The sequence below is a fragment of the Rhinolophus sinicus genome, linkage group LG10 (genome assembly GCF_036562045.2).
Source record: "Rhinolophus sinicus isolate RSC01 linkage group LG10, ASM3656204v1, whole genome shotgun sequence".
Taxonomy (NCBI): Eukaryota; Metazoa; Chordata; class Mammalia; order Chiroptera; family Rhinolophidae; genus Rhinolophus; species Rhinolophus sinicus.
The window spans coordinates 57,804,525-57,831,146 of NC_133759.1; the positions used below are offsets into that span (position 1 = coordinate 57,804,525).

The following is a 26,622-nucleotide window of genomic DNA, read 5'->3' on the forward strand; positions in this document are numbered from 1 at the left end:
GATTTATACACTTTTATCTATACTTGTAATGCTTCAATAAAAAGTTTGTAAAAAGAACTTCCATGCATGCATATCCCTTGGAAGAGGCTTCATTATAAACCTTCGGACACCCGTACTCCAATCCAAATTTCAGGTCCCGACCCCTTCATCTCAGCCCCAGCCCCATGCCTCCTCCAACCTCTCCGTTCCTTCAGCCTCCATCTTGCCTCTCTCTGCCACAGCCTTGCTCCTTCCACCATTCCTGTCATCCCGCTTCTACTCCTTCCCTCTCTCATCCCTAATCCAACTTGACCTGCCCTGGCCTCAGATCTGGATCCCCACAGACAGTTGGATGCCCCAGGTCCCGCTAGCCCCTCTCCTGTCCTCACCACCTCACTTGCAATGAGGCACCTGGCTCGCCATCCCCCCTTTCTCCCTGGCTCAGGAAGTTCTGCTCCCTGCCCTTGGAGTTCAGCCCTTTCTCTCTGAAATCCTGGTTCTTCCTATTTTCATACTTGTCTTTTCCCCCCTCCTGGTATCTACTAGTTTCCTTCCTAAATTAAATTCATTTTGATTTTTAAAAGCCAATTTTAAGAAAACCATTAAATCAACAATCACTAATTCTGATAGCCAGCTCTTACTGAGTACGTATTATGTCACACACTGCTCTTAGCACTTTACATGTGTCAACTTATGCGTACTTACATATAGCAAGAGGGAAGGTACCTAGATATGGCACACGGTATGGAGGGGGCACATACGTGGCTGGCTTTGGGAAGCTCGGTTCTAAGCAGTACTGCCTAGGAGAAACAGAGGGAGCTACCAGTCCTGGACCCTTCCCAAGTGAACGGATCGGATCATGACACGGAGCAGTTTCCTAAGCTGTTTTCCGTGGGGCCTGGAGAACTCTGGTTTTCCCCTCTCCCACCTTCAAACACTGATCAGGGAGGGGGAGGGTTTGAGACAAAGTGTTTCTCATGTAGTGAAGGGAAAAGGGAGGAAATTGAAAGGCATGCTCGTGAGTGTGCAATGCTTGTCAGTGAGCAGGAGCGACGGCAGAAACACCTCTGGAGATTCTCCTTTTGACGCCATCCTAAGGGAATCAGAGAGAAAACGCTTCACAAACACTTCAGTGAGGGGACAAGTCCCTGAACAGCAAAATGCTTCTCTTTGTGGAAAACAATGTTTGATTTAAAAATAAAGACGAAACAGTGTGGTTAAGAAAAGCCATCAATTCTACTGTGTTCACAGACTTCTAAAGAGAGACAACAACAAAAATACCTGAGGCAGCACCTCCTCCCGTGTCTCCTCTCCCCTCCCTCCAGAATATCAGCGTTTTTCATCTTCTCTTTCCTCTGCCTTACACTGCTTGGGCATCTGGTGAAGCCCACAAACCCCTTCCCAAAGTAAAAGGAATAAATAAAAAATATCAGACTATAAAGGAAGCCAGTTACATTACAATAGTTATTAAAATATTCTTTAATTTGATGTAGCAATTTATGTCCTTCGTATATGTTAGCGCATATGGTATATATTAGGTTGGTGCAAAAGTAATTGCAGTTTTTGCAATTATTTTTAACCTTGTAAACCACAATTAGTTTTGAACCAACCTACCGTGTTTCCCCGAAGATAAGACCGGGTCTTATATTAAGTTTTGCTCCAAAAGATGCATTAGGGCTTATGTTCAGGGGATGTCCTCCTGAAAAATCATGCTAGGGCTTATTTTCTAGTTAGATCTTATTTTCAGGGGAACAGGGTAATAGTATGTTATATAGTATGTAAGTTATATATACATATATATATATATATGTATGTTATGTAGTCCTAAATATAAGCTGTATGTTATAAATGTAAGTTTTATATTGGTTATAATGTGCATAACTTAGCATATATGGCAAGAATAGATCTAGGAACATATACATAGATCTAACAGCAAGTCTGGTGACTACTGTCATTTCTAAGCTGCATAATTTCCAAGCAAACAATATTTCAAGATGACTTCCAGGACTTGTATGCAATAGAAAGATACCTGGGATTTTTATTGGTGACAAAGCCACAGGTATTGTTAAGGCAACTACTGTGGTTTGTCGCTTTCATAGTGGAGGGAAATACTCAAGTTCAAGTAGGGGTTAGGGGAAACAAAGATGTAAAGTTTTCCCATCCGAGTTCAGGGGTGCTCTGAATTTCACCCATGGGCTTCCAGTTAAGAAACACTAGAAGGATGTGAGGAACAGACCAGGGCTGGCAGGGAGCAGGCAGAGTCCGAGGGGGTTTTCTGCTCCCCTGGGTCACTAATTATCACAAGTCAGCCTGCCCAGCCTTTTCACACTAAACTCACTTTTCACAAAAAAGGCTCTTCCTCTTGGCTTAAGGGCCACAGAGAGCCCCTCCCAGCCTTTCCGCAACAGGCTCGCATTCCGGAGGCGGAGGCTCTGGCAGCTCTCCTCACCCTCTCTTCACTTCCTGCTTCCTTTTTAAGAGTCTTCCTTCCAAGTGATGTGTACCTACTGGCCGCTGCCAATATCTCTGTCTTAATCCCTCCGTTTTCAATCAGAGGTGTCTAAGGCTGTATCGGAACAAAAAAGAAAGACTTGTGAAACTTTTTTAAAAATAAAAGTGGCCCCATTCACAGAAAGGTTTAATTAAGAGAGGCTTAAGATATCTGAGCTTTTCGGAGAGAGTCGTGGGTCCAAAGACCACTGGCACAGAGTGCCTAGACCTGGGATCTGGGCCTGCTTTCCACTACACACTCCAGGAAGTCAAGAGCCTTTGTGTATCCCCCACGCCCTCACGTACAAAATAACAATTCTTTAAAAGAAAAAAATTCAAGAACTTTCCATGTGCCAGACACTATGCCAAGTGCTTACCCTTCAGAACATCATTTTTTCCTCACAGGAAACATGTTCCAGAGGTACAGATAGCCTCGTTTTACAGATGAGGAAACAGAGGCACAGAGAAGCTAAGTGGCATGCCCCCCTTTACAGAGCTACTCAATGAGCACACTTCCACTCCAGCCTGAGCCTCTATTATCAACCCCCATGTGGTGTCCCTGCTGCTGGGACTTCCCAGGAATACCGGGCACCGATTAATTCCCTCCCATTTCAATTTGATAAGATTATGCATGAGAAAGTGCTCTGCTGGCTGTCAGTGATTCTGTGTAAGAGAGTTCATTCTTTATGGATAGCAGTCTGGGGACCTCCTTGCCTTAATTTGCAACAACGACATGCCAATCCCACCCAATCTGTCCAGGCCTGCAGTGGCACTGCCTAGCTCCGAACAACCTTAGCTCTGAGGCAATGTGCTACCCCTAAGGATGGAATGGATTCAATCCCTGAAAAACAAAACACCCACAAGCAAATTCAGATGTCCACTCTGGGAACTGAGGCTCCAGAGTCAAACCTCCCCAGGTCTCTCTCCAGGAACACTTACTTTTTCTTCCCCACATAATGCTGGTTGGAATATAGATTAATTGTGTACCCCCAAGAACACCTACACTCACCCTTCTTTCTTGGAAGGCAAGCAAGTTTTGCTCATTTATTTCAAACACACGTCATTGTTGGTGTCCATGTTAGGAATGCTCTGCTCCACCAGAGTAGCGTAGCATCTACGCTCCCGAAAGGTCTTCTGATGTCAACCCCTTCCCGAAGTTGCCCTGAGGCCTGAGGCAAACATGGAGTGGGTTCCCTTTAACTTCCTCATGTCCTGATTTCATTTCACTAGACAGGGGATTTAGACTGGAAAGGGCTGAAGAACTTGACTCACTCAGCCACTTACTCATTTCATCATCTATCTATTGAGCACCTACTATGTGCCAGCCATTCTGCTAGGCCCTGAGGAATACAATGATGAACCACAGATATGGGCCCTGCCCTTATAGAGCGTACAGTTTTGGGGCTAGAGGGATTATGGTCAGAGTGATGCTCTGAAAAAGTGACATTTAAACTGAGTGCTGGAGGAGAAGAGGAGAGACAGCCAGTTCTGGGATACATGGCAGAGGACACTCCAGGAAGCCACCTGTAAAAGGACTAGGGGACAAAATCAAGTGTGAGCGAGGATGAGAACAAGCAGAACCTTACTTGCTGATGGGAGTAGAAAGTGACACAAACCTCCTTGGAAAACAACAAGTCTTATCTAGTCAAGTCCCAGTTACCCACCCCATGACCTGGCAAGGCCCTTCCTGGGTACACGCTCCAGAGAAGCTCTTGCACATGGACCCCAAAAGAACACCTGCAGAGGCAAACAAAATACTACTAGGGGACACACTGGTGGCCAAACTAGTAAGCAAAGCACAGCAGTGATAAACTCCTAATTCAGGAGAGTGGTCACCTCTGGGGGGGGAAGAGGATAGAATCCGAAAGATAATAACAAGGCTTGTTTTCCTAAAGCCAGGAGGTAGGCTCACGGGTGTCCATTGCATCACTATTGTTTATGCCTTATGCATATTTTATCAATATTTTTGTATCTGCTCAATATTTCATAAGAACCATTCTTTGCGTCCTAGTGCTGTGTGGAAAATGGATTCAAGGAGTAAAAAGGTGGAAGTGGAGAGCTCTGTCAGGAAATAAGGGCAGCTATTGATGCAAGAAATAACAGGGGCTTGGAGGAAAACAGTGATATGGGGGAGATAAAGAGAAAAAAGAAATGTTTCCAGACACAGTTAACCCGTGATTTTCAAACTGGGTTCAAGACTTAATTTAATGAAACCTTTTTGGAGGGTGTGATGGAAAGATGAGGGAGAGGGGTTTCATTCCCTAATTTATTTAAACCCTTGATTTTTACGGAAGTGTACATCAGGAACCAAAGATGAGATAGAAAAAAATGAGGGGCGGAACAGACCAGCACCAAAATCGTTAGCACCCAGCCCTCTGCCTCTTCCCACCCAGCCTTGCAGCAGAACATGATTGCACATTCTGATACACCAGAACTCAGTAGCTTCTCAGTGACAGCAGGTCGGTCCCCACATTCAATCAGAATGGTGTCTTAGTCCCATAGAGATTCAATGAGGATAAAATCATTTAATAGCTCCTATCTTAGGATAAGGAGGTTAAATCCAATTTAGTGGTTTTATAAAAATTTGAGGTTGGTAAATCAAAGTAATGAACAGAGATGGCATTCCAGTTATGTATATTTTACCACAATAAAAAATAAATGTTTTAAATAGCATTCCACAAAGTTTGTTGACGTTAAATCCTCAGCCATTTGAAAGTAGTCTTCTACCCTCCTACACATTGTTAGATCTACACATCTTTGGAAACAAACTTTTGTTCTCCATTTAGTAAAATTCATCTAATTATCATGCACATGCCCTTTGATTTGGTGATTCTACTCCTAGGAATTTATCCTACAGATATTTTCACACATAAAAGCAACGACAAGCTACACATAAGAATGTCTGCTGAAGCACCACTTGCAACAACCAGAAATTTTAAACATCCCAAATGATCAGTGGAGAACGGGTAAAAATAAATTATAGTGCAGCTAATAACAGAATATTAGATGTTTTTTTAAAGGGTATTTATGTTTACTGATATTAAAAGTGCTCCAAGATCTATTGTTAAGTGACCAAAGGGAAGTATCTACGGCATGCCACCATTTACACGAAACATCAAACAAAACATGTACATACATATACACACATGCACACATATTCATATCGACATATGTATAAACATATATGCATACCTATATGTATGTGTATGTATCAAGAAAGGACATCCAACTACTTTGAAATATATAAATTTATATTATTTTTACTGTATTTCAAGGCATGTGAGGCCATAGTGGGCACACAATAAATATTCTTGAATGACTAAATTCCCCTAAGCTTTCTATAAATCAATTTCACACTGTGTTCCCCTTGCTTATGAAAACTTAACCCCAAAATGCCACCAAATTTTTTCTCATTTATTATTATCAATTTAACATTCTTCTCAGATAATTTGAAAAAGCTGGTCAGGAATCACCATCAGAAAGGTTAAAGACTTTCACACAAAACTATCCTGGGACACAACCAACAAGGCGGACTTTTCAGCTAGGAAACTTCTTGGATGGTGATTATTTAATCAAGAGGTTAAAAAGGCACATGCCGTTTTCTGTTCACACAAAGGCGATAAGGTTTCGCCCTTGCCGCACTCACATGCAGTAGCAGTGTGGCATACCTCCTCACGTATGTAATGTGAACTCAATCCCTCTGCTCAGTCTGCTGGTAAAATGATAGGGGCTATCAAAGGGATTAATCGTATTCCTTCATTCTATACCCTTTAATCCTAAAATAAGCAGTTCTAAATGCATTCCGAAACAGCATATGCACTTTCTCCAAGGGTGAAATCAGTGCTACATGATGACATTCTTGAAATGTTCCAGGTTATTCCTCGATAAATAATGGTGCAGAGTCACTGAGAGACTGAACACTCTCTCAGTGGGGGGTGGGGAACTCACTCTTTAATATCTATTATAACCACATGTAATTCAATTTACTCTAATAACTTAATCAAAAGTCAAGATTTCAAATGAAATCTTCCCTGCCTCAGAACAGTATACTCTGGAACAGCACACGCGCCCGTAGCAAGTACTCCTAAAAATAAAGAACAATTTTGTATTTTCAACCACTGAGAACACAGTGGGTACATTATGGATAGAAATAACAGTTCTAGCACATCTGTTGAAATAGTCAAAATTAATTCTTGACCCTTGGGCCATCGCCACTATAATAGAGCCTCTCTTACGCAATATAATCAACATCTGTAGTTAAGCTGGGATAAAATTCGGCGGTGGATGACTGAAAATCCCAAATCATAATGACCTAAACAAGATAGAAATTAATTTCCCTCTCACGTAAATACAGTCTGGAATTATGTAGTCCAAGGCAGTGTCTCTATGGTTACCAGGGACCCAGGCACTGCCTGTCTTGTTCTGCTTTTCTCAACACAGGGCTTCCACCTCATGGTCCAATTTAGCTGCCTGAGCTCCAAGTATCACATCCACATTCCAGTGGGCAGGAGGTAGAGAAACAAAGGTACACTTCCCAGAAATTGTACTTACTATTTTTACTTATATGTCTTCGCCCAGAACTTAATCAAATGGCAAGCCCTAGGAGCAAGGAGGGCTGCTAAATAATGTCTTAATTCTCAAACTATGTGCCACACAATATTTTGAAGATTATCTTTCTAAGGAATAAGTAGACAATGGATGTGGAGACAACCAGCAGTGTCTATCACATTAAGGAATCACAAAATAATGACAGACATTTCTTAATTATTTTCTTGAAATACATAACCATACGTTCACTTATAATGGGAAAGGAGATTTTGCATATGGGTTTACAGATCACAGTACCTTATATTTCACACATAAAACACACCTATAATGCATCTTCTTCAATATCCAGTTTGGGTTTTTTTTCAGACCTGTGTCAGAACTTAAAGATGTCAAAAAAAAAAAAAAACTAGTTCCTTCTATAATTTCTGCCTTGTTCCTAATCTTTTATAATTGTTTTGCCCAGAACCTAATTCAAATAGTTTGCTTTTAGTATTCATTGTTGGGGTATTTTCGGCATTCAGCTTAGTTTTCATAAAAATAACTCTCTTTTTGCATTATATTTCATGGGTTTATGAAGGTAATTTATGTAATTATAGCAGGTATTACTGGCATAAACAGGTTTAGGAACAAACAAGTCCATTCTTGGTAAATATGCAACTCTACAAACCAGCTAGAGGGATCAAAAGAGTGAGAGCATCCTAAAGAGGGACTTACATAGTGGATGTTTTACAGAGGAAATGGAGAGATTTGGGGTTTCTCCAGCAAGGGCATTGAGTGAAGCACTTCTGTTCTCTTAAATGTCTTCTTGCCAAAATTTCCTCAGTTGGCTACTTCAGCAGAAAAGCCCTAGTAATGCTATCGCACTGTTGACGGAGCCCTTCCTGATTCTATCACCTACCTCCTCAATCTATAGATGAGGGAAACTGAGGTCCAGAGAAGTTTCCAAACGTCAGAAGTGTATTATGCACTTCTCAAAGGCATTTGCTGCTTGCACCACTTCCCATAGCTTCTCACTGGGTAAGAATGTCCTTGACATTTGGGGCAGGACCACCTCCATGGCGAGGGCAGTCTCACAGACTGCAGAACGTTCAACCTCCCAGTCTCCAGCCCACTAAATGCCTATAGCAGCACTCCAAGTCATTGTGACAAGAAAACAAAACAACAGCCATGAGTGGCCAAATGCCCACATCGTGATATGCAGAAGTGATTTTTTTGATGTTGTAGTTTTATAGTTATTTTTCTGTCATCTTTTAAACCACACTATCACTGCTCTGGATCGCGTTTACACCCATGGACAATTCCAAATCCTAAGGAATCTTAAGAGGTCTTTTAATCTCCTTGATGTAGTGAACAAAGCTTAGCCTGAAACATAAAAGTATGTACACTATTTTAATAATTCCTAGGAAAAGACATGCTATAGCTCACTGAATACAGACTTCACCATGCTACACAATTTTCTAACAGCTCTTTATATTGGACTCACAAATAAACAGAAACATTAGAAATGGTAACATCATTAAGAAAACAAATGATACTTTCTCATACATCTGCATGATGAGATCCTTTGCCCGATTTTCTAATGAGTTGTTTGTATTTTCATATTAGTTAGAGCTGTTTTCGTATTTTCAAAAGTAAGCCTCTGTATATCATACATGTTCCAAATAATTTTCTCAATTTTTCATCTGACAATTTTAATTAAGTTATTCATGTCAAAATAATCCATCTTCCTTTATGACTTCTGAGTTTCATATCATCCATTCATTTATTCAGTCATTCAACAAATTCTGGTGGGATTTTTGCTATGCACCAGCTATTTTTCTGAGTGTTGGGGAATTGAACAAAAGAGACGTGGAACAAAATATCCTCATGAAGTCTAAATTCTCGTGTAGGCTAAAGTAATTAATTCTAGGGCAGAAAAATCCAGGTGAGCCATTAAAAATAGGGTGTCCGGTGGTGATAAGTGCTCTGAAAAAACCTAAGAGAAGGGAAGGGAAAAAGGAGGGACTGGAGTACTTACTATGTTAAGATGGGCAGTGAACCCTGTTCTAAGAAAATGACACTGGAGAGGCCAGAAGGGAAGTCGGGGAACAAACCTTGTCGATATCTGGGGGAGCCAGGCCTGGGGGGGGGGGTCCCAGCAAAGGCAAATGGTGTGATGTGGGGATATGCTGAATGAGTTTGGGGACCAGTAAGGTGGCCAGTGTGGCTAGAGGGCAGAGAGTGAGGGAGAGAAAAAGGAAAAACATTTGAATTTAGATATGTCTTTTACTTTCCAAATTTGTAAAAGCATTCATCCATAATAAAATATTTTTATAGTTTTCGATTAACCTCTTGTTATTCCAAACGGAAAGCTGCTTGTCCTAGCACCATACTAAATCCTTCCCCCACTGCATCGACACGTCACCTTTATCATGTACCACCAAGTCACAATGACTTCCATCTAGTCTGGGAAACGTTCTGTTCTATCCCAGGGACCTATTCCTGCTCCAGCCCCACACTGTTTTCATTTCTGAAGCCTTACAATGTATTTCACTATCTGGTGGGGCTAGAACCTTGCATTACTCTCGTCATCTTCACAGCTAGAAGACCTTGGCTGGGTCAGCTTTCCAGTTGATGAAAGAGTTTAAATTCCATGTTCTATAAGTGACAGGAAAGAGGAGAGGGCCAAAAATGTACTAAGGCTTAAGTGGGGGCTGGGATTCTCTTTCCAATCGAAACTCCTAGCCCTCTACATCAATACCAATCCTTTAACAGTAGTCCAAACTACTTTGTGGGAAGAAAGCTTGTGGACTGCTCAAGTGGACACCCATTTCAATCCTGTTTATCTGGTCTCCCTGATGTCACTATCAAATCCTAGAAAGCTGGGCTATGGTGCTGACCAGTGGTTCTCAAACTCTGTTCCCTGGACCAGTACTAACAGCAGCACCTAATTTATCAGGTGTAAATTCTAAGCACCAACTGAGATCTAATGAATGGGAAACTCCAAGGGGAAGGGGAACAGCCCTACCAATGTTTAGAGTCTAAAAGATCCCTCCAGAGCCAGGAATATAGTGCTTAAGAGCCCAAACCACAGTCAGTCTTAAGCTCTCAACTTGGTTTCAATACTAACTAGCTGTGGGACCTTGGGGAAGTAACTTAAACTTGCCTCACCTCAGTTTCTTCATGAAACCAATGTGAATAATGGTGTCTATCTCAAAAAGGGCTTCCATAATTAAATAAGAGAATATAAGGAACATGCTTAGAATCTAATATCCCGGGCATATTGCAAATGTTCAGTTAATGATAGCTAAGCTAATATGATGATGATGATGATGACGACGACGGTAATGAAAAAAACCATAATTTGCTTTTCTTTTATTTCAGATAATTTATTCTGAGAAGCCTAGATCCATTCATGCTGGATTTAACAGAAATCAGGGAATGGGGAGTACAATTAATCGCATACTTTTTCTGACTGTGTTTACACAGAAGTGGAGAGGGGTAGAGTGAGTTAACTCTGACAGGATTTTGTGGAGATGGTTTGTATTTCTAGGATTATGAAGAATTTTCTTTTCTAAAGAAGCTTTTTTAATTTTTTGCCTTTAAAAATGAATCAATTATAAAACCTAGACATTAATTAAAAGGCTCCACGGCCAAAAGCTCTTCCCACAAATAACTGTGCACAGACTACCAGTTCATTTCCTATACATCCCCAACAAAGGCTAGAAGAAGATGGATAGACTTTATAGGGTGACCTGGGGGTCGACTGATTCAGACAGCTGAATTCATCAATATGGGTAGCAAATCCCACCAACTAATGGCAGCTTGTACAATCCCCTCCTGTTGCAAGCATTTAACTGCCTAGAAAAGACAAGTAAAGGACAGTCTCATCAAAGGTGCCCCCAAATCAAGACCCAACCCTTCGGTGCCACTGTATAGTTTTACAAATAACACAGTTAGAAGCCTTAGTGGGGCTGCTTAAGAATATAAAACGGTATATGTTTTATTACCATAATGATTAGAATGGGTTGAATAGTGGTCCCCCAAAAGAGACATCTACCTGGAATCTCTAAATGTGATCTATTCAGAAAAAGGGTCTCTTTGCAGATGTAATTCAGTTAAGGACTTTGAGATGAGATTACCCTGGGTTAGGGAGGGCCCAAATCCAGTGGTCAGTCCTTATAGAAGAAGAGCAGGGAAAGGGACAGAGACACACTGGAAGAACACCATGTGATAACAGAGACAGAGATGGGAGTGACACATCTACCGACCAAGAATGCCCAGGGGTACCAAAAGCCACCAAAAGCTGAGACAGAGGCATGGAATAAATTCTCCTCAGAGTCTCGAGAGGAAAGCAACCCTGCTGACACCTTGATTTTTGATTACTAGCCTTCAGAACTGTGAGAAAAGAAAGTTCTGTTATTTGAAGCCACCCGGTTTGCACTAATTTGTTTCAATGTCTCTAGAAAACTAATACAACTACGTAAAACTCTAAGTAAAGAAATCAGACTAGATGGAACTCACACCCTGATGCTAAGAGTACTCCTCTTTGGGTAATGGAGTTATACTTTTTTTCCAAATCATTCGACTTTCAAAATAGAATTTTCCAAATTGTCTACACTGCACATTTATCATCCAACAATTTGATCAAAATTAATTTAAAATAAGAAGTAAACCTGCCTCAAAAGGCTGTTATCACCAGAATTTTGAAAATATAAAAAAGAAAAAAATTATCTGAAATCCCTAGCAGTTGGAAACATCTATTAAATTGTTCCACCTCCCAGAATCCAGAAAAATATATTCATGTGTCTTTCCCGTGGCTTCAGATATTCCAGACCTAAGATAGTGGAGGTATTCCCCAGTTATCTATTGTCTCCAAATTTTTGGCTTCATATGGATGAAAGGAGCCTGTCATAATTTCCAAACAACTCAATGAATCGTTGGAGAAGCTCCAAAGGCAGAGAGTCATCAAGGATGCAAATGACAGGAGTGCTCCGGGTGCCTGATTGGGAACAAAAGACTTTGAGAAATTATATTATCAGAGTAATTTCATAGAGTGTTGAAGAAAGAAAACACCTGCATTCTTTTAATAAGTCCCCTGGAGGCCTAATTCCTCAGCACTTAAACTTGGAAGACCCGCGCTGGGTGTTACATGTACATATAATGAGCCAGTTTTTAGGACTTGTGAAAGCAGTTTCTGCATCACCAAGTAGTTTACCAAACATAAAATCAAATAACACTCTCATTAAATGCTTTCCAACGGTTAAATATGCTTGCGTCTGTTTTGCAACATGGTGTCAGGTAAAGCCTTGGGGAGCACAAGCTAAAAAAGCATGGGTCCAAAGACTGGATAATGACCATCTTGTTTATTTTTAGCGTATAGACTTCAAGTTGGCTGCTGAAGGGATAAGCTGTAAACTCCTTTCCCTGACTGATCCCTTTTGTGGAGGTTTCCTCTAGGAAACATGCAAAAGACATTTCTGAACACAACCCCCGCCCTTCATAAACTGTCCAGATTGCTCAATTTTAACACCAGAGTTGTAAACAAGCTGAATGGAGCCCGCTTTATGTATGCAGATCTGACTAGAAAATTGCCAGTCGTCTCCTACTGGAAATCACCTTTTGGGTACCCCAATAAGCTCAACATCACACCCTCTGGTTTTAGAGGAGTTTCACCTTTAAGACCCCAATCTCAAATAAACCAACTAGCTTAGGATTCTTCAGACATTTTGTTCATTGTAGACAACAGTCAGATCTCATCCCCAGGCCATTGAGTATATGACTCTGTTTTCCCCCAAGGTATAGTTTTATATTTAGACAAGGAGAGTCAAAATGCCAGAGCTAAACACTCTCTCTTGATTAAAAAACTTGTGATCTCGAGCCCTGAAGATCTGGTTGCAAATCTTGACTCTACTTATTATCTGTGTGACCTAGGGCACGTTACCTAATTGCCCTAAGCCTCGGTTTCCTCGAAGATAAAATATATGCCTCAGAGAATGACATGGATGATGTCATGTTTTGAGGATGATATGCGTTGATGCTTGAAAGCCAAGCACACAGCAGGTCCTCAATAATGTTATCTCCTCCCTAATAGCATCTCCCAGATAGGGGGAATTTAGCTGCTTTGATGACTTGCTCAGCACAGTGGTCCCTGCCAAGTGGCAGCTTTATTGTCATTCATATCATCCTTCCAGTCGCGTATATTCACTCACTTGCTTCTTCAAATCAGTAGTTTCAAAATCAGACGTCTACAGCAGCCAACCAGTAATGTAAACGAGTGAGGCAGGCCATATATACCGATAGGGAATGGTGGGGACTGTGGAAAATCTGAACTTTTGTGTTCTATCTAAAAAGAGGAAGGAATTTAAGCCCAGAGTTGCCACAAATGTTCATTATTCCAGAGAAAATTCTGAATGTGATTTTTTAAAAAATACAAAATACCAAATGTTGGCACTTAATTAAAGTTTTAAATATTGTACATTGTCAAAAAAATATGGATACAGGCCAGATCTTCTCTTAGGAGTTTCCAGAGTATGATCTTGGGTTCAAATATTGTATAAATATCATTGTCAGTCACGCCTTAGAAAAGAGAGCTGGGCCAGCCCGGTGGCTCAGGTGGTTGGAGCTCTGTGCCCCTAACTCCAAAGGCTGCCGGTTCGATTCCCACATGGGCCAGTGGGCTCTCAACCACAAGGTTGCTGGTTCGATTCCTCGAGTCCTGCAAGGGATGGTGGGCAGTGCCCCCTGCAACTAAGATTGAAGACGGCACCTTGAGCTGAGCTGCCTCCCAGATGGCTCAGTTGGTTGGAGTGCGTCCTCTGAACCACAAGGTTGCCAGTTCGATTCCTCGACTCCCACAAGGGATGGTGGGCTGTGCCCCCTGCAACTAACAAGGGCAACTGGACCTGGAGCTGAGCTGCACCCTCCACAACTAAGATTGAAAGGACAACAACTTCACTTGGAAAAAAGTGCTGGAAGTACACGCTGTTCCCCAATAAAGTCCTGTTCCCCTTCCCCAATAAAATCTTTAAAAAAGAAAGAAAGAAAGAAAGAAAGAAAGAAAGAAAGAAAGAAAGAAAGAAAGAAAGAAAGAAAGAAAGAAAGAAAAGAGAGCTTCTGCGTAAGGAATGGTGATTGTGTAAATGAAAGTATTTAGCATGGCACACCAGAAGTCACAAAATCTCATACTTATTAAGCAAGGTTGGGTAAAATACTGGGGTTGTGAAAAAAAATGAATACACATGACTTGTATTCATCTTTTATTATTGTTATATATTGTATTACAATTTTAATAGGTTTTTCCTTTCTTAGAATGTGTATTCATTTTTTTGGCACCCTCTGTAGATTAACTATTGCCTTGATGATGTGTAGTTTTCATCTTGGACATGAATATACATGGTCCACTGGGAAGGCACAAGGCACAAAAAAGGTCCCTTTTTATATACAGACCCCAGGGGGAGAGTTTAAATGCTGTCTTCTTGTTAGAGTTTGCAAATTGTTTTTACAAATATCATATGCACACTTCACTTAATCAAAGAGATTGTGAGGGTACAGGGTCCAATTCTAAGTTCCATTTCATCTCAAGTGCATACGGCCCCAGCGAGCGTGTGATGGGCTGTATGAATCTGCTATTCCATCAGGAAGTCTCATCCCTTTAGAATCCAAACAACCACATAAGGGAGGAACCCACTATCTCTTCTGAGCTAAGTCCCTAAGAGAAGAATCATTTAACATATCAAGGGTTACAGCTCATCGTGGGGAAGTGACTTCTCTGTCACAGAACTCACAATTTCCAGGGCCGTGAACCAGGTCTTCTTACTCCTTATCCAATCTTGTTTCCGTTAAACTTTTTTGCAACCACAAACATACATGAAGCCCATGCTATACACCATGCACAAAGAGGCAAATGCCGTGCATTTTTCCATTTAATCGTCATAAAATAACCTCATAATAAGTAACAGTATTCCCATTTTCAGATTAGAAAACCAAGAAAAGTTCAGAAAGATGAAGACACTTTCCCAAAAATACTCAGTAAAAACTAAGACTATCATCCCAGCAAAATGTCTTCAAAGCCTGTCCCTTTAACCACTCAGCTATAATACTCCCACATAAGCCCTTACAAGCTTCCAGAAGTTTTTATGACATTGCCTGGAAATACACATTTCTCCCCAGAGATCACCCCCCATGGCTCTCCCATACACAAGGCAGGTAGAATCCTTTTGATCTCAAAATGCTCAGTGATCTGGGCATCATTCCCTGTAGGAAATGCTCCCTCGGTCCACAGGGAATTCCTCCTGGGTACTCATTTATCACAGTTAAAGGATAACCTTCCAGCTTTTTGAACCAGAGGCCACAAAATAACAAATTTATTAGCTTCCCCCTCATCCCACCAACCTTAAGCAACAGAAACATAAGGTTGAACGACAACCTTTCAACAGAATGTGGGTGTCACTTTCAGAATTAAAGACAAATAAAATGTATTTTGAAAGCAAGATGACTGACATCAATGCTCTGTGTTTCCTTACTATTCATCAGGTACAAATTGCCACGCAGGGTGATTAAACAAGGATTAATCACAAGGTTGCCATACAAGCTGAGATGTTTCAAAGTTTCAGCCCAGAGAACACACCAATATACTCAAATTTTTTAAAGAATAGGAGTGAATGTTGGCACCACGTTGTTGGGGGACAATTTCACAAGAGCTTCACATTGGCAGGCTGTAGAATGAGAGAAACTATTGTCATATAGTAAATATGGAACAATGGAAAACCACCAAAGTGGCTATGAGTAGAAAAATTTTAATTCAGTGATAATCCATACACAGGATTCAAAAAGCTAATAAGTGTATTAGATCTTTTTGCCTGAAATGTAAAAATATCCAAAAAGTATTTCTAAGTAAGCTACAAAAGACCATATGCAGAGTGTATATTTCCTGTAAAAATCTTGTTAATAAATCATAATTTGAAGAAATAAACTGCAGGACATAAACAACATATATGTTTAGCTGTTTCTGTACACCAGACAGTACATACCATGTTTCCCCGAAAATAAGACGGAGCCAGACCATCAGCTCTAATGCGTCTTTTGGAGCAAAAATTAATATAAGAACCGGTCTTATTTTACTATAAGACCGGGTCTTATATAATATAATACTGAGTATACTATAATATAATACCGAGTCTTACATTAATTATTGCTCCAAAAGACGCATTAGAGCTTACTAACCAGCTAGGTCTTATTTTTGGGGAAACACGATAGTTTCAGTTCTGTAGACTATGAGGGCTGGCTTAATGACTCAATTCTTCTACAGCGAAAGTGGCCACAGATGACACTAAATGAATGGGCATGGCTGTGTTCCATTAAAACTTTATTTATGGACTTAAAATTTTAATTTCATATAATTTTTATGTGCCACAAAATGTTATTCTTCTTTTGATTTTTTTTTCCAACCATTTGAAAATTATTCTTGGCTAGTAAGCTGTACAAAAACAGGTAGCAAACTGATTTTGTCCTACAGGCTATAATTTGCTGACCCTTGCTCTCAAAGGTATAATTAAGGGTTTTCTTCTCTGCACTGTGTATGTTTTGTGCGTGTATGTGTGTGACTTTTAAATCTTTCGTAATAGCCATGTCTTATTTCAAATCAGAGACAATACAGATATATTGGAATGAACTAATATGTTTCCTCCAGGGAAAAACCTGATTAAGGTGTTTCAGCTTCTATCAAAGTCAAATGACATAAAGTGAGCCACCCAGCAACCTTCTAAGCTGCAGAAGTATCTTTGCCTACCTTGGTACTTTGCCTACCAAGTCTTAAGCGCATGTTCGTGTACACACAGGCACCACTTCCCCCCCCTTTTCTTGGCACATCAGATGACTGAGACAGAGTGTTTTTCCTCCCCAAGTAAAATAATCGGTGGGAACGCATTTCATAGCCAAATTACAATCCACTAAAGGAAACCAGGCCGGCATCTCCCCCACATTACTGCCTTGGTCATCAATCAACACAATTGCCAGGGCAACTAAGGAAAGATGCTTTTCAAGGCGCGCAGTCTTGGCTGACCCAGGAGCGCTACTGCTGGAGAGACAGCACCAAAGCATCCTGCCTGGAAAGGCAGCCCTTGTGGGGAGACAGACTGCTCTGCATAATTAAAACGACCTCACAAAGCTACCACTGCTCTGGGCTTTCCATGTCAGCTGCTCATGAAAGTACAGCTCCAGGAGGCTTGCTCTGAAAGCCCGCCTTTTAATGCTAGAGTCGAATCTACATTTATCAGCAAAACTGAACCATTAAAGGGATTACAAGGAGCTTAGAATCCACTGGCGGTTCATTGATCTGATCTTGCAAGCCTCATCTCCCTGTGCCCTTTAGAAATGGCTTTGGTCTGTTCCCCGGTTCTATGGTTGCCTTTGATTTGAGCACCATTCTCATCCAAGAGGGAGTGGTTGTTTCCTCTAGCCTTGATTCCAAAAGGTTCTCAGATTCCTTTCTTCTAAAACGAAGAGAAGCTATTTGCATATTCCCCTAGATAGAGGTAGAAGCCAGGGGTTGGCCAATATTTTCCTTTAAGGGTCAGGTAGTAAATGTTTTTGGCTTTGGTGGCCATATAATCTGTTGTGACTAGTCAACTCTATGACAATATGTTAACAAATAGGCATGACTTTGTTCGGATAACACTTCATTTATAAGCACTGAAACGTGAATTTCATATAATTTTCATATGTCATGAAATGCTCTCTTGATTTAGTTCCACCCTTTAAAAATGTAAAAACCATTCTTAGCTTGTGAACCAGTCACACAAAGCAGAAGGGTCGCATTTGGCCAGCAGGCGTACTTTGCCAACCCCTGATCTAGACGCTTCTTATTCAAAGTGTGGGCCTGCACAACAGCAGCAGCATCGCCTGGGAGCTGGTCAGAAATGCAGCATCTTAGGCCCCAATCAAGCTTGTTGAATCAGTATCCGCATTTAAACAAGATCCCCTAGCGATTCATACACAAGCCAAGTCTGGGAAGTCCTGGTCCAGAACACAGAATTTTGAATACCATTGACTAGCTGGCTGCAGAACATTAGGCAAGTCGTTTAACCCTCTGAGCCTCAGTTTCACTATCCATTAAAATGGAAATAAATAATTGCAACCACCTCCGAGGACTGTTGTTAGTGAAAGATAGGAAGGATGTAAAACACTTGCTGGGCATTGTCAATGCTTTAAAAATGGTAGCTAATATGACAGAAGCTTACTATTTTTTAACTCACATTTAGATAGATGAGAATGCTCACTCAGGATTTGCAAGCTCCAATCACTTCTGGAAACTGACAGACAACCTAAATATTTGAAGAAGTCCTAGAATGCAACTGGAATGTGGGAGACTATGGTGAGCCGAGGTCACATCCTTCCTTCTAAACCGAGAGTACTGTGTCCTGCCAGTTACTGACATGAGGCAAGGAGGCCCCATGTTACGACATATCTGGATTTTTCCAAGAGAGCTGGAAACCTGTGCTTTAAGGTTAGAAAAAGCCCCTTTACTTACCATACTGTGCAGACCCAATAAAACCCATCTGCAAGCTGGATCTGACCCAAGGCCTTCTAGTTTGTGACCTTTGCCTAACAGACAATTTACAAGAGATGGTGAGTCACAAGGAAACCAGCCTGGGTTTTAAAGGCAAACCCCAGCAGCTCTGAGCCTCAGTTTCCTCGTCAGGAAAATGATCGCATCTGCTTCATAGGGTTTGGTGAGGATTAAAAAGAAATGTATGCAAAACAGGGAGGCTCAGCTCTGGACAGAATAAGCACTCACTGTTATTATTGCTGATGTTGTTTTGGTATTATTATTACTATTTTTATTTATCAGTGCCTAGGCATTCAAAGGGCACTGTAAAAATGGCTATTTTTCTCTCCCTGCTCAATCTGGTAGCAAACAAGCAAGCCCAATTAACCCCCATTCAGAATGCCATCTCATAGCAGAGTACACTAAGTGCTTGGTTATTAATGATTTTGTTCTGGCTGCCGTCCATGGAGATGCCTTAATCTTCCTCTTAATGAAAATTCCCTGCACGGTCCCGCCACTGCAGGGTTTGTCCTAGGCTGTCCTGAGGAGCTGCTACTAGGGGCTAGGTTACCTGAAGGGAGCAGCACCCACCTTTGCTCCCAGTTGCCCTACATAAGGTGGTGGTGATCCCTTTGGCTGACAATTATGAGCCCTCTGCTCTTCAAGACACATAAATCCTTGTGGGTTTTGTTTAGAAATCCTACAAAAACTCCCCACATTTGCCACCTAACGGTGTGGATGACAATAAAAATGGGGAGAGTGTATGATAACTCAGGAAAATCCCTATAAACTGTACCGGGCTCCCTGCTGGCATCTTTCCTCACACAGAGGAAGCCCCAAAGTGCGGAGAGCAATTGTACACTCGCGGACACTGTGCTTAGTGCTTCCGGTCAGCACTTCTCAGTCCTCAAAGTGCTCACAGGTCAGCTGGGGATCTCGTTAAAGCTGGGGCTCACTCGGGAAGCCAGCTTCCAGGAGATGGAGACGCTGCTGGTTCCTCCCCAGGTCTGAATCAACAGGACCCGCCTGCCGGGCTGCCTGTAGGTGTCTGTTCAAATGTCACTTCCTCAGAGTCTTTTCCTGACCACCTTCTCTAAAATATAATTTGTTGAATGCGGGCAGGAATCTTGTCTGTCTTATTCTTTGTTGTATCCCCAGCACCAGCAGGGTGCCTGGTACAAAGCAGGCACTCAAATATTTGTTCAGTAGAGATCCCAGTTTGACAGCTGAGAAAAACGGAACTCAGGGAGCCTAAGTCATTTGCCCAAGCTCACACAGCTTGTCAAAACCAGAGCAAGACACCAGTCCAGCTCTGTCTGGACTTCAAAGCCCCAGCCCTCTCCTCCACACCAGAGGGGGAAGCACAGTTTGTTTACAGCACACTTCCTCCCTGGAACTTGAATGCCTTTGTGCTGGAGGCAGTAACACAATTCTATTCTGCTCTGAGGAGATGCCTGCTGTGTAGACAGTGCACTGCAGGACGAGTGTGGAAGCAGAGAGGCTAGTTGAGGGGCCAACGAGTGGTGGTATTTCAAGTGCCTTGGTACTTGGGGTAAGGGAAATTCACTGTCCGTGGGTCAGATGGACGGCAGTTCGTCAGCCTGTCAGGCCAGCTTTTTCCTCCTGTCCAGGCACAACTGTCTCTCCAGTCAGAGGGGTGGAAAGTGAGCATACTCTGTATTTCAAACTGCCCAAAAGAAATTACGCTGTGACCCACAAGTGATTGTGCCTCTTCTCCAAAAGGTCACCTGAAAGTATACCCAAGGGGTAAAGGAGGGAGCAAAAGCAAGGTGCTGCTTCCTTTCCAGCAATGGGTGGAAACACCATAAAAACCCCATTCATGAGTCAAAGTAAAGCCTTTCTGCTGCTAGTGAGGAAACTGCTTCGGCATGAAAACCTATCGCAGCCTAATGAAAGGGTCTCTTTCCAAGAGAAAGCTCCATAAAGGGCTGAAAATAAAACACTTGTTTTCCCACCACAAAGTCAGCTGGGATAAAATGGCTTAAGGGTCTCCAAGAAGCTGTGGTCAGGAAAGTCTAAAGTGATCTGGACATCCCGCAGCCTCAGACAGGCTGGTTATGTTTCTTCCTGAGCAACGGTTGAGAGGAGGCTGAAAGTAATGAACAAAAGTAGCTAATATTTACTGGGTGCCTGGTACTGGGCAAACAATGCGTTTTCAAATATCTCATTTAATCCCTACAATCACACCATTAGGTAAATTCCTGTTCCCATTTAATGGTTAGGGAAACTGAGACCTAGAGAGAGTAAATAACTGACTTGAGGTCAGAGGCCACACAGACTGATGTGGGGTGGGGGTGCCAGGTACACCCCCACACTGTACAACTACTCCACAGGCCTCCAGTCAGAAGTTAACACAAATGCTCCAGAATAGGGGAGAAGCTGAAAATCACTCTCCTGTTCACTCTGCTTTTCCCAGCCCCATTCCAGCGCAAGGTAGATCAAAAAAGACTAGATCTGTAGTTCCATATCCTGGATCTGGTTGACAAAATAAGGCTTCTAAATCTATTCTCATGTATCACCCACTTTCACATCTGGGACACACAAGAGGTTATAACATTGGCACAACTGATGGAAGCCTATGTTTGTCCATTACATATTTATAAGGTCGGCTGGCCCTGCCTCTGACACAGAAGTTATTAAATGCTCGGGAGCCAGAGGGCTGCGCTCAGTGCCCTGAAACAAAGGCAAAGAGGCTGCCAGACCCATCTGAGGCAGGAACAAAAGCATTTAATTTCTGAAGGAGCAAGTTGGGAGTTTCCTTATAACTGGGTGCCCAGCACACATTACCAATTGGGAGAAAGTAGAGAAGCATGCACAAAGGGAGGAAAAAAGATCAAAGGCTTTTCTCCCTAGAATCCAGAAACAGCCCTCTTCAAAGAGGCATAGGAGTGGTGGAGAAAGGGAAAAGGATGCAATAATCAAAGAGAGAACATGTTATGATGTTGGAGGATTTTCTCCTATCACTGGTTTTTGCTTTTCATGAAGTTGCTAAGAAGAATCCACCTTTATACGTCATCCAACTGAGAGCCAACAAGCCTGTGCCCCAACTTTTTCCAACCAGAGCCCCAGCAGCCAGATGCATTGGGAGGGCACCGAGATCCCTTGTCTCCCAAACATAATCATTCCAATCCACGCTGGGGCTGCCTGGAAGTCAACATTCACAGCACATTAATAAGAAACATCTGGCCACCGAAGAGGGTTGACACAGCGCAGGCAGGCAGTGGTGGATTTGTGGTTGGGACCCAGAGTTACAGGGGCTGAATTAAAAACACAATTGGAAAACACCAGCCAGGCCAGGGAATCCTACAAGTGCTGCACTGGGGCACTTGGAAATTCCATGCCCAAGTTGAATTGTGTGGGGTTGAGTGACTTAGATACACAGAGTGTGGGTACAAGGGACCCCAAACTCTTACATCAGGGAAATGCTCTCCTGCATCCCCCAGTGTCTGGCCACCACGTCCACCTTCAATATTTGCAGCAGATGTAGTCTCACTCTTAAAGGAACAGCCTTTGCATTCTTTCATGTGGCTTACAAGTAAGATTTACAAAAGGAGAACAATATACGTGTGTGCATATATTTCTTTTCACATACATATACGTATATTGCCCATATTGCCCGCCTGACCTGTTGTCTTTAGAAATCAGATTTAAGGCGTCCTACCTCCATTTATGCAAGGCAAACCCAGGGCACTGGTCACCACAGGCGTTACATGGCTGGCCTCTCTCTATCCGCCCCAGTCCAGTCAACTTCAAAACAAAAAGACAACACAACATGTTTCCACCACAGAGGCTCCTTCCAAAGCCCCACTTGTGAGCCAGGCAGGACGCCCTGCTCTTTCCACCCCACCTCATCTGATCTGACCCCAGTGTTCCTCTCTGAGGTGGGGGATATGGGGTAGGGCAGTGCTGGCGCCCCGGGGTGGTCTTCTGCCAGGGGAAGGGTGTTCGGACCCAGGCAGGCTGCCTCTGGCTTAGGCCACCAAGCCACCAAAAAATGGCCATGGCTGGGGCTTTGTCTCCCCGAGACACCTTGGTCACCGGGTTTCCAAGAAACAAAAGCAAGATCTTTCTGTTCCCGGAGAAGCGACCGTGGCACGCTTGCCTTGGGCCAGGCTGGTCCTCCTGAGAACGGGGCAGCAGAGGGCACCCCAAAAGACAAACCCAAGTCAAGTCCGCGGCTAAAGCTCCAAAAAGCTGGACGCTGGAGCTTTAGTGGTGGGATTATGATCTGTCTTAAAGGAAGAGGCGAGGGAGGGGGCTTTCCGGGACGCCCCCAAACTGTGACATTGCGGGCCACAGTTTCTGGTCTCCCTCTCGCCGGGTCTGGGAATCCGGACTTAACCCCTTCTGCGCCTTGGCTCCCTCTCGTTCCGGCCAAGCCTCCGCCCGCCCGCCCGCCCGCCCGCGGGGCCGGCTTACCTGGGGCCACAGGTGCGCGGCCGCCGGGCACTGGGAGACCGGGCAGGGGCGCCCGCGGCGGCCCAGGGGCACCCGGAGATCTGTCCCGCTCTGGTGGGGGACACTCACCGAGCGGCTGGAGAGTCTTTTCCGGGAGCTCCGGCTGAACATGGCCGGGCGCCGCCTGCACTCAGTGTGTTCCGTTGGTCTGTCCGCACCGCGGATGGGAGGGCGGGTCACCTGGGCGGGCACCCTCGGCGGCCGGTGGCCGGGTAGTCTCCGCCTCGCAGCCTCTGGCTCGCTGTGGAGCGCACGCCTTCCCCTCCTCCCTTCCCAGTGCCTCTCGCTCTCCCGCCCGCAGGTCCCTCCCTCTCTCCCGGCATCCCCCCGCCCTCCGCGGCTTCGCCCCGCGATCCACTGGCCCTTCCCATCCCTCCCCCGCACCCTGGCTGTGCCTACTTTCTCCCTTTCCCTGCTTCCCCGCGGACCCACTGAGGCCAATTCCCGTGCAGCACCTGGGCTGCCCCGCCCCCAAAGGCTCTTCCCTCACCTGTCTCAGCAGTTAGGGGCAGGAACCACTTCAAGGCCCCCTGCTGCTGTAGCTGGGATAGGGGGTGGGGGTGCAGGTGGAGGTGGAGGGATGGGGGTCAAGGTGTTTTTAAAGTATAATTCACATACAGTAAAACCTACCCTTTTTAGTGCACAGTCTGCCAGTTTTGACAAATTCATACAGACCTTTAATTACTACCACCACAATCAAGATATAGAACAGTCCCATCACCCCCCAAAAGAGACTATTTTAAAAGTTTGTACCATGCATGGATTTTATTTAATATTCACTAAGTATTGGCAGAGGAGGAAGAGAAGGAGGAGGAAATATGCCCCTAACTGTACAGTGCCTGGAATATAGTACATGCTCATTAAGTAACTGTTGAATCACTGAATGCAAGCTTTGAAGCCCCAGTGCCCACTTGCCCATTCTTTTTGCACTATCACTCGCTGGTGGTCTTCCTAAATTAACTGACCTCTTTGGTCAATTAATTCTGTCTCTTTATCAATAAAAATTATTGATGTAACAAATATTAATTCTGTCTTATCAATAAAAAACATATAACAAAAGATATCTCACAGTATTGTTGAGAAAGATGAGTTGGGACATGTATAATTGTCATACATGTTATAACAGGCACAAAGGAGGGGCTCATTAAAGATTACCTGTCAAAAAAAAATTGTTGCAAGTCTGAGAGGTACTGGCCATGGTATCCACTCGTCACTGATGTTTCAGCTCAACCATCACCTCCCTTGAGGGAACTTTCCTGACCCTCAATTGTAACATCTCTCACAGACTCTCCCATATCACATGTAGATACATAGAAATGATATTGTTTACTTGCTTATTCACCCTCACCCTAAGTTGTCTTGTACACCTCAGTTGCTCTAGAGCATATAATGGTATCAGCACATAGTAGGTACTCCATAAATATTTGTCAAAGGAAGACATTCTTGTCATTGTAGAAAAGACCTTCTCCCAGCTTAGCATTTTTCCAAATGAGGCATTGACCTTGCGTGAAGAAAAGCTGCCTGCCTGGGGTAACAACAAATGAGTGGCAAAGCCAGTCTCATTAGTTATATCCCAGACTCCCAAGAATAGAGTGATAAAGCTCAGACACCTCCTGTGTTCAGCGTTAGCTAATGATTTTCAACATCCAGAAAGTTAGGCTTGGTTTGAGTTCCAGTACAGAACTCCAACCAGTAAGGCCAGTGAGGTCTTCACTTCGGGAGCAAAATGAACAGAAGCATCAACAACACTCAGTAATCAAGACAAACAGTATTTTTATGCAGTATTTCAAAGAATCAAAATTAATGTAAAACAGTCCATGATGAACAGAATATCAACATTTTAAACAAAGACAGGATCCTACTTTAGACTTCCATATCTCTTCCTCACTCACTTCACCCTAATCCTACTCCTGGTAAAAATGCTCCCAAACTCAGTGAAATAAAGGCTGGACTCCCCTATATTGCATTTCTCTTTACCCACCACCACCCTCCATTACCAGTAGATGGTACAGTTGCAGAGTGTAAATGTCACGGCTTACCCATCTCTTTATCGGCCCAGTAGTACAGGGTCTGGCTCATTTCAAATGCTCAACAAGTGTTCGTTACATGATGAAACAGAAGGCAGTACCTTCTACAGCAGTAGGTGGCAGCGGGCATTAACAATGAAAGCCCGTGGTTATAATCAGTACTGGTGCAGGGTGCTCACCTGGCCTTCTCAGCAGAGCTGCCATACACCCAGCTCTGCACTGAACTGCATAGGACCATGAAACTGGCAGAGGTGGGTGGGGAGGACAGTATTTGCATTGTGGGTATTGCCTATTTGTATTTAAATTATGAGAAGTTTTAGCAATGACCTGTATAAAATTAGTGCATTACACGTTTCTAACAAATGGAAGGAATGTATCTTGAGGAACAGCGCCTTTTTCAAGTTCCCTGGAAGGAACTGCCACAGCTAGTGGCAGTGGTCCTGTCTTACATCTTGCTTCTGGATAGATGTGGCTGGGGAAGGATGCAACACTAATAACACCCTTGGGGCAGTTTGAGTGAGCTGGACCTTTAACTTTTGTCTCTTGGTCAAAAAGGAAATGTCAAGAAGATGCAAATGGTCTCCACATGTTGTCTAGACAAGTTACATGCAGGAGGCCCAATTCTACCCCACAAACAAGCTGCCAAGAGTGTTTCCCTGATACCTGCAATAAAAAGCATATTTTCCTGGGCAAGTTCCCTTGGGTCTACCTCCTCAGAGCAGGAGCTAGTTTTCCACAGGCTTAGATATACCTGAGGCTCATATTTGAGAAGCAGCATCTTACTATTCTATTCATCAACTACTTATCTTGCTTAGGAGGATAAAGCTTAGTAACCCAGGAAGGAAAACACGTTCTTGCTGTCAGCTGTGGGGGAACACTAGACAATTTTATTTTGCTTTATCACCGCATTTGTGCCTCATCAATGTCCTTTTAAAGTATGCCCTTTCCTCATCTCTCAAGACAGTACAATTACTAATGGAACTTGAGGAAATCCCCACACACAACTGTTGACGTGGGAAGATGACTTTGCTATAATATGAAGTGGAAAAAAAATACATAGGCTGCTTGACTTTAATTAGATGTAAAATATACATCAAGAAACTGAAAAGAAACACACGAAACATTAAAATGGATGGATGGTGAAGTGATAAATTATTTTTCTTTTTGCCTTTCAAATGTATTTGCTATAATAAATGTGTTCATTTTATAATCAGAAATGTAACTTTATCTAAATTGAGAAGTGTGCCCTGGTTCCCTGAGGTCTTCTAACATCAAATCTGCCTCAGGTGTAGCAAGAAGCTGTTTGTCTTGGCCTATGCATCCCTGTTTTCTGCATTTTGGCTTTTTTTTTTTTTCTCATATAAATCTGACAGTTAAGCCAGGTGAAACTTCTGATGCCCTGTTCCCACCTGTAGCAAACCTTAGGGATGTGTCCACAGTACTTTTTAAAATGAGGAAGAAGAATACAGTATAGCAGGCCCTCGAATAATGTTTCGTTCAATGTTGTTTCCTTATAACATTGATAAGATTAAAACTTAACTCTTGTTTATATCAATTAGTCTATAGTACAAT

General features: G+C 42.9%; 1 protein-coding gene across 2 annotated transcripts in view; it reads right to left on the reverse strand.

Moving 5' to 3' along the window:
• The window catches only part of PRICKLE2 (prickle planar cell polarity protein 2), a 338,765-nt gene extending 315,470 nt beyond the window's left edge, over positions 1 to 23,295 (reverse strand). Inside the window, exons 1-2 of one of the 2 annotated variants that reach the window (XM_074313240.1) lie at positions 23,093 to 23,295; positions 22,227 to 22,312 (exon numbers count right to left, since the gene is read on the reverse strand). In XM_074313240.1, the coding sequence (XP_074169341.1) occupies positions 22,227 to 22,312; positions 23,093 to 23,134 (128 nt within the window). In that variant the 5' untranslated portion in view covers positions 23,135 to 23,295. Of the gene's footprint in view, positions 1 to 22,226; positions 22,313 to 22,984 lie in introns of both variants that reach the window. The other variant, XM_074313239.1, reaches the window with a different exon arrangement.
• Positions 23,296 to 26,622: the final 3,327 nt, after the last annotated feature.